The following is an 8,859-nucleotide window of genomic DNA, read 5'->3' as shown; positions in this document are numbered from 1 at the left end:
ATTCAGGGACGTTGTGAAGCAAAGCAAAACAACATTTGAATGCACGATGAAGGCTATAGTGAGTAAGGAGCTGTGAAGTGCCCAAAAAGAAAAAGCAACCAACTTTTATATAAAATAAAAATGACAGAGAAAAATAATCTGATTCACCTTCAACTAAATGTAACACTTTATCCAGAACTACCCTTTGACAATTTCCCTTTTACATAATAACATCTAATAATGATTAAATAATTTGGGCTTATTTATTGTCAATGGTGTGAATAATTCACCGCAGTGATATCAGGAAAAGGGGTTTTCCTTTCCTCAAATCCAAGTGAGAAAGTCGCATCTGCTCTTCGCCTGATCCTCATCTGATCGTCAGCTGACCCGGACTCCCGGAGGCAGGGTGGCCCTCATTTGATCGTCAGCTGACCCGGACTCCCGGAGGCAGGGTGGCCCTCATTTGATTGTCAGCTGACCCGGACTCCCGGAGGCAGGGTGGCCCTCATCTGATCGTCAGCTGACCCGGACTCCCGGAGGCAGGGTGGCCCTCATCTGATCCTCAGCTGACCCGGACTCCCGGAGGCAGGGTGGCCCTCATCTGATCCTCAGCTGACCCGGACTCCCGGAGGCAGGGTGGCCCTCATCTGATCCTCAGCTGACCCGGACTCCCGGAGGCAGGGTGGCCCTCATCTGATCCTCAGCTGACCCGGACTGCCGGAGGTAGGGTGGCCCTCATCTGATCCTCAGCTGACCCGGACTCCCGGAGGCAGGGTGGCCCTCATCTGATCCTCAGCTGACCCGGACTCCCGGAGGCAGGGTGGCCCTCGTCCTCTTTCTTTATTATTTTTTTACTCAGAGCCGGGGTCAGTGGAGCTCCCAAGTGACCAGCAATGGGGCCAACAGCCGACTAACTGCCTCCTCTACTCTGACTAACCTTAATTAGTGACCACCTCCCTGGGCTTCCCCTAAACCTGGGGCTGGGGGGACCTCTTTGTGGTCCTCAACTCATCTGAGGGGAAGGGGATAGACAGAGATAGATACTGGTAGAATAACAGCTGCTGATGGGGACATCACTATCTGGTTCCTATGGAAGAGCAGCATCCTCCTAAGAGAAATTGCTGTAACCTACAGTAATCTGATTCTCACACATCCATGAAAGCCATAGAACCTCTCGAATCCACATTGTATGTGAGTGGACACATGAGGTTAAACACATTAACTTGAACACATTAGCACATGATGATCTATAATGTATTTACAAAAACAATCAACAGTGCATATCATATGATGATCTTACATGGAATGCTCTTTCACACTGACACACACACAAGCATAGAGATATAAAAGCCTTTATACAATAAGTGTTGAATAGACAAAGTGTAATTAAATGTATTTTGTGTTGACAAGAGAATCTGCTGGGATACCTGAGGAATGCAAAGAATAGTTTTTTCTAAGATGGTCTACTACCGCCATCTAGTGTTACAATCTGAAACATTCTAACTAGAGCAAACACCAGTGGGTTCAGCAGAGTGACCGTGACATACACTAAGTGTACATACAGAACATTAAGAACATATTCCTAATATTGACTTGCACACCCCCCCCCCCTCCTTTGGGTGGTGGACTATTCTTGATGCACACAGGAAACTGTTGAGCATGAAAGACCCAGCAGTGTAACTGGCACTTACTACCATACCCCCGTTCAAAGGCACTTTTATCTTGCCATGGACCTTCTGAATGGCACACATACACAATCCATGTCTCAATTGTCTTAAAATTCTTTCTTTAACCTGTCTCATCCCCTTCACCTAGACTGATTGAATTAGATTTAAAAGTGACATCAATAAGTTTTCCCCTGGATTCACCTGGTCAGTCTATCTCATGGAAAGAGCAGGTGTTCTTAATGTTTTGTACACTCAGTGTAAATCTAAGGTTAATTCAATAATAAACATTTTCATGGCACTATAACTAGTAATTACAAACCAAACATGAATCTGGATTCTGCTTGTCTCCTTAAATTCCCAATTATTCAACAAGTAATGGTTTAAAACCATATATTTGAAAAAAGATAAGGTTAATAATGCAGATATTTACAACAATTGCTCCAACACCCTTGAGTGTGGGTTGTGAATCATACTGCATAGAAATACATACAATTATTAACTGAACAATAGTTTGAAATCTTATACTTTACTCCATTGATCCAGGCGGATTTTTTTCTCACCACCGGGTGCCCTTGAAGACATACTTAGAGTCCAATCTCTAATCTGAGGCCAGATACGTCATTGTCCTGTCATTGTCTTTTCCTTGACCCCCACATTATTCACACATCACCCCAGTGGGTATAAGTACCAGCGGGTACTCCTGTCCAGGGGGTGTACTTGTACATCAAGCTGCCTCTCACTACAGAAACAAGAGATAAGCTCCTGCCGTATGGGCCGTTCTGGCTCGGGTATAAGTCATCATCATAAAGGGCACCTAGTGTTGCAGAAGTCTCCTGACTCGAACATGTTGCAGACATTGACTAAAGGGAACATAATGGCAGAGCCAAGCAGAGAGCCTGTCTGTGCCGCTGCTCCACACCACACCAGGGCGCTGTGGCTCTCGTCCCTCAGGATGACACCCACCATTACCTTCACATAGGACAGGGTCCCCGTAAAGAAGACCCACGACAGAACCTGAGGATTACATTGTGACTTTATAAGTTAGGTTACACGTACTATTCGAGTGTAAGAATTCAAGTGCAATAACATGACATACCTGATTCTATACTAATCAAAGGTTTGATGATCAGTTGATTAGTGGTATTAGATGTGTAGTGCCATGGGAAAAACTAAAAAGTGCACTCCCAGGGTTTCCCAAACTCGGTCCTGGGGCCCCCGGGTGCATGTTTCTGAGAAAGTGTTTCTCGGCTGAGGCCTATTTTACAGGTGGAGTTGTCACTCACTATGATGGTTTCTCCCAGCGCAGAGCCTTGTAGTAGTGGACATGGACTCATGGCGGCCATGGCCATGTTGTATCCTCCAAAGATTGAGCCCAGGAGACACAGTACACCCAGCAACACTAGTGACCTGAGTGCAAAACAGGAAACCAGAAAACAGTTTGCTAACTGTAAATCTGAAGAATGTCATTCAACATAAAAATAACTACTGAGATGGCTGCAGTGATGGGCAGCTGAATGTCTATGTCAGTGTACAAACAATATCTGTTCAACTGAGAACGCTGTAAAAAATGGTTACTTATTGAACAGCAGGAAGCAATTTCTGCACATAATGCAGTCAAAGCTGAGATAATAATACATATTGATTTGAGTGTTTGTCCATAAATGCTTGTTGTTGCTTTATCGTCAATAAACGAGGAAAGCTTGAGGCTGTTTGGGGTTTTACCTTTTAGGAATGAACAGGGCGACTATACAGGCCACTGGGTTGGCGCAGGATGCCAGAGCCGCCGACAGGTGATAAGCCAGGTTACCGTACGGCATGCAGGAGTACGTCTGCACCGAGGGCAACAGGCCGTTGGTTGCCCCGTTCACACAGACCACCATGAAATAGATAAAAGCTAACTGATAAACAGAGTGGAGTGGTTTAGCCAGCGGTGGCCTAGCCTGACCTGATTCCTCACTGTGGGGTTTTGGGTTAGAGTTCAGCTCGTCGGTTACCACTCCAGGGTTGTCAAGACCGAAACAGACCGACGCCACTGTGTCAGTGTCTGAAACTAGGTTCTCTGTGGACAGTTCAAAGCTGTGTGGGAACCTGTTGAGGGCAGAGAACGCCAGCAGGCTGATGCACATCATCACCGCCAAGAAGAAGAAAAACACCTCAGTGGAAAAGTTGGGCTGTAGATACTGGGTCTGGACAATGTACATGTCCTTTTCAGTGAGGTTACCAGAGGACTGAGTGCCATTTACACACTTGGCCATGCCGACGCCCTGGCCAAGAGCAACTAGACCAGGGATAAAGCCACTCAGGCCCTCTCCAATGAAGTAGGTGGTAATGTAGTGGGCTGGCAGCTGCATCATGAAGGGCAGGAAGGTAACAGAGGAAGTACAATCCACCAAGGCCAGGAAAAGGGTTAGAATAAAGAAGACTGTGCTCCGTGGTGCCGTTGCCACAACCATGGTCTCATCCCAGAAGAACGCCAAAAGTACACAGGCCAGGATGCCGATGGACAACACACTGTAGATGACAGCGCTCTCCCTCAGCCGGCCCGGACACAGCTTGTGCATGACAGTGACCAGCAGAGGCCCCAGGTTGGCCAGCTGGATGATGACTGTCAGGTAGGATGGTAGCTCCCAGCCCTCAGGGAGGGTGTTGACAATGAGGGGGAGCTCCACCCACAGGCCATTGACAGCCACCCAGGAGCCCAGTCCGAAGCAGCAGGCCAGAACATGGACCAGCAGAGACATGGCTGTATTGTAGCTGGTCCCAGTCAGGTCAGGTGAGGTGAGGTAGTCTTTTGGAGGAACTTCTGATCTGAAGTGAAGATATATCTGATTGAACAGTTTCAACCTGGCCAGCCTTCAGAGCCTAGAAAAAGAGGAAACTAGTGAAATACTGAAAGTCAGTAATGGTGCGTGAGCAACCTCTGTCCGGTGAAGTCCACAAAGCATATTGCATGTAGCAAACAGTTACATGACCTACAGCATAGTCAAGCAAGTAAATGTTTCTGATATTTTCAGACTACTAAACTAAACTATTGAGTTCGAACCAATGAGAGTTACTGAGAGTTTCAAAGAAAACAGGAGCTACCTCCACTATTCCAGAACCATTTAATCTTCAACATCATCAAATAACCTACTGTATGCTTAGTCTTAATACAGTGACAACTAAAAGATTGAAAAAACACATTAATCCAATCAATGTAAGCCAAATATGCTGTCCATGGTTCTGCCATCGTCCTCTCTTTCATGTTGACGAAACGGTCTATGACTGTGTAATACAGTACACGCTTTTAGTTTTTGTTGTCCTATGCTACCTGGCTTGAATGCTTGCTCGCAAGCCTAACTTCCTTTATTGGGCAATGATGAGCCAGCTAGTTAAAATTAGCCTACTACATCTAGCTACATACTGAACTTCCATTCTCTAAGGGCCAGGGGCACAATGTATACATTTATGGTTGGATCAGAATCGCCGTTATAATCAATGACCAGTACGGAGAATTAAGTAAAACCACTAGTCTAAATCCCTATCTCATTCCTTGGCTAATTTAGGAAAGAGACCATTTTAGGTAGCTAGCTAGCCACTGGAGGACAACGACACAACGAGATGCAACAATTCAAGTTTTTTCTGTCAATTATATTTAGCTTTTGATGTGATGTGATTGGTGTGAAGCCAAATCCAAACTGGCTTCCCTTGGTGCACCAGGACCATTCGCAGTTGAGCTCACTCAGTTTAGCTAAACGCTAGTTGGTTATTATTGTATACTTTTTTAAATCAAAGGAGGTGAAATGTTTGCAGGTTTCCCTTGCATTCAACGCTACAGGTTTCAACAATGTCATACTCTTTTTGACCATACACCATCAGATAGATGGGCTAGACATACAGAGACAGAGGGGAGCTGTTTCACTCGCTCTGATGCTTTTCCGGTGAGATACTGTACATTCAGCCTCTTGCGAATTGAATGAAAATTATGAAACACATTTTGGGGGGAAACCTGGCTTCCCTTGGCATCCATGAATACACACCACTGCTTAAAGACACTGCTGATAAAACTATCAAGCTAGATCGAAGATGAAATGAGTAAGACAATAATAATTTTAGAATTTTTAAAAGTATTATAGTACCAAATCTCTCTGCAAGGATCTATCAACAAGTAGGCCTAACCCTAGCCTAGACCAGGGGTTCCCAAACATTTTCACTCAGGCTCCCCTTCCAGCATTGGGGAACACTGGAAACTGCTGATGCACTATCAATTTCAAAATTGCACCTTGTGCATTATTGCAACTTTCAGGAGTAAGTTGAAAGCCAGACTGAGTTCCTTTTTCATTTTTGGGAACTACTGGCCTAGACCATGACCATCGTTACTGTATAACCAAGAGTAAATATCACATTGTTATTGTGGGATTACAAATCAAAGGATCAGTTTTGCATTGTAGATCATAATGAATCAGATTAAATAGAAAAATGATAGATCAGCACTCCTACTCTGAGACTCTTTGTGGATACGTGCCCTGTTATTGAATGTGCATTCATTTTGTCATTGGAATTTGAACTTTAACTTTTTGCCAAACAAACCCTACTGTTTTACCCTTTAGCTGTGAGTTACACAGGGTGAAGCAACCTGGCATAAGCAGATCTAGGTCAACTGGTTCAACTCTGATGCTCTCTGTGTGCCCTGTAATTTATGCACAGGGTGTTGTTGCTCAAGGGTGCACGTCCAACTTTGAAATGACTGGTTTAGTTAATTAGTTACACTTTGATTACCTAAATGTTATACTGTATGTTAAATGTAAAAAATAAATGTAAGTCAAGGACAACTATCTAACTAACTGTGTAGATGGAGTAGTGAGAATCAGATGTATTGTATTTTTCATTTATACAGAGATGAGACCATGAAACCTTGAGACAATACTAGCAATTGTAACAGAGAAGTATTCAGTCTACTCAACGCATTCTTCTTACATGTCAAGCAGCTGAAGTCATTTTCACTTCCCTATCACTTCCCTCTAGGAACACAACGTACCATATGGCTGTGGGGGCCAGCCGGACGCCTAACTATGACCCAGATCATACAGGACACACACTTCTCAGAGGTCTCAACTCGTGACAATCCAAACCTTGAACTGGCTCAAGCTGCTGAACTTCACTCTCTGTACCCAAAGTAGCAAATGTTTCACTCTTCTCATCGTTCAGCTAAACATTTTATCAGTTTCATATCAACCATTGTCTCTAACGATGCCATGTATACACAATTAATATTGACTGTATTAGTCTTGAGACATCATTTGCTTTATATTTACTAGCTGGGGTTTTTAAGGAACTGGTGCTATTAGCATGTGTTTTTTCGCATGACCACCTGCACCTCAAAGCTCTGTATTAAAACGTTTACTTTACTGGAACTCAAGTCTCCTCTTTTACTTTGAAAAAGTTAACATTGTTACTGCACAAAGTCTAAGAGGGATCCTTAGGAAGTCTAAGTGGGAACCAACATCACTTGAAATTTAAAATGGTCCATTTAAATTTAAAACAGTTAAAGGAAGGGTTAAAGGAAGGGTTAAGGTTAGGGGTTGAGGTTAGGAGTTACAGTTATGGTTAAGGTTTAGGGCAGGGACATCCCAAGGATACCACTTAGCACAATTTAGTTTACCTGCTCATTTCCTATCTCTGCTAGTGAAAATCAGACAGGCATTTCGCTTCCACACAGGATTTTATGATGTTGGGCCTAACAAATGAGACAATGTCAGAGCCAATACCATTACATACTGTGTATCTGGCTTACAAAGCACCAATGTGTTACAGTAATGTAGAGGGTCAGTGTGAACTGCAAGAACATTCAATTCATATTGATCACTATTATCTTTTGTCAGGGGAACGGATAATCAGAATCTGCCTGAAAAATACCTTCTTTACAATATTGATTTGAAATTGATACACTTTAACTTCCATGATTGTTCCATTGCATGACCATAAGGCAATATTACATTTCCAATACATCTCATAGGAACCAAGAAGATAAATAATTATACTCACAGGTTTCTTGAGCCACTGAATGGATGCCTTATTGAGGAATCCAACACCCTCCCTCTCTCATCTTATATACAGACCTTTGGGACAATGCCACTGGCTTCTCCTTCACACACAGGCTGGAGGAGAACTAGGGAACTAGTGCCTTGTGGGTAGTTCAGTCCAGTCCAGCAGTCAGCTCCACCGTGTAAGAGTAAACTGAGCAGCTGTGCAGCTGTGTCCTTTTTAAATCTGTACAACAGCCATAAAGTTAGATACATAGTAGAGATGGGACGTCCCCTTTCCTCTGCTTGCCCAGCCCCGAGAGACTAATGGGAGACCTATGGTCCCTCATTTCATTCCACAATTATGTGAATGGGAAATTCAGGAAGAAAGCGAGGTTGCTTATATCAGAGGTAGTCAGGTAATACAACCCAGGGTGTGTGTGTTCGTGTGTGTGTAAATGATTGGGATGTGGTATGGTCATTTTAATCATAACAATAATATCCAATAAAAATCTATGTTTATTGACCGCCAGAATATACATTGATTAAGACATGAGAGGGCATCTACTCAACATCTTTGACCAATAATGACTCTGGTGAACACTAACTGAGATTCACATTAACTTTTATAGGCCTACACCGCTTTATCCTTTAACAAACAACAATAGTCCATGGGAACAATAACAATATCAGGGATCCCTCCCGAGTGACGCAGCGGTCTAAGGCACTGCATCTCAGTGCTTGAGGTGTCACTACAGACACCCTGATTCGAATCCAGGCTGTAGCATAGATTGGAATATGTTCCGGGATTCTTCCAATGGCATTGAGGAGTACACCACATCAGTCACTGGCATTATCAATAAGTGCATCGAGGACGTCGTCCCCACAGTGACTGTATGTGCATACCCCAACCAGAAGCCATGGATTACAGGCAACATTCGCACCAAGCTAAAGGGTAGAGCTGCCGCTTTCAAGGAGCCGAACTCTAACAGGAGACTGAAAATATTTGGCATGGGTCCTCAGATCCTCAAAAGGTTCTACAGCTGCACCATCGAGAGCATCCTGATGGGTTGCATCACTACTCAGCCACGGACCGCAGGGCACTACAGAGAGTAGTACGTATGGCCCAGTACATCACTGGGGCCAAGCTTCCTGCCATCTAGGACCTCTATACCAGGCGGTGTCAGAGGAAGGCCCTAGAAATTGTCAGA

At 44.0% G+C, this 8,859-nt stretch overlaps 1 protein-coding gene across 1 annotated transcript; it reads right to left on the bottom strand.

The window, feature by feature from the left end:
• Window positions 1-1,227: 1,227 nt before the first annotated feature.
• Window positions 1,228-7,888, bottom strand: LOC124022739 (solute carrier family 52, riboflavin transporter, member 3-A-like). The gene is made up of 4 exons (XM_046337431.1): window positions 7,671-7,888; window positions 3,369-4,508; window positions 2,930-3,053; window positions 1,228-2,660 (listed from the first exon to the last, which is right to left on the bottom strand). Exons 2-4 carry the CDS (start codon window positions 4,385-4,387, stop codon window positions 2,448-2,450), a joined length of 1,356 nt encoding a protein of 451 aa, XP_046193387.1. The 5' UTR covers window positions 4,388-4,508; window positions 7,671-7,888; the 3' UTR covers window positions 1,228-2,447.
• Window positions 7,889-8,859: the final 971 nt, after the last annotated feature.

The sequence above is a fragment of the Oncorhynchus gorbuscha genome, linkage group LG03 (genome assembly GCF_021184085.1).
Source record: "Oncorhynchus gorbuscha isolate QuinsamMale2020 ecotype Even-year linkage group LG03, OgorEven_v1.0, whole genome shotgun sequence".
NCBI classification, from domain to species: Eukaryota; Metazoa; Chordata; class Actinopteri; order Salmoniformes; family Salmonidae; genus Oncorhynchus; species Oncorhynchus gorbuscha.
This window is presented reverse-complemented; position numbering and strand designations above follow the sequence as displayed.

Excerpts from the sequence above, each read along its gene's own strand:
- LOC124022739 (XM_046337431.1), bottom strand. The coding sequence starts at position 4,387 with ATGTCTCTGCTGGTCCATGTTCTGGCCTGCTGCTTCGGACTGGGCTCC. Across the intron at positions 3,054-3,368 it reads GCCCTGTTCATTCCTAAAAG|GTCACTAGTGTTGCTGGGTG; the intron begins GTAAAACCCCAA and ends TTTTGCACTCAG. Across the intron at positions 2,661-2,929 it reads CGCTGGGAGAAACCATCATA|GTTCTGTCGTGGGTCTTCTT; the intron begins GTGAGTGACAAC and ends TGTAATCCTCAG.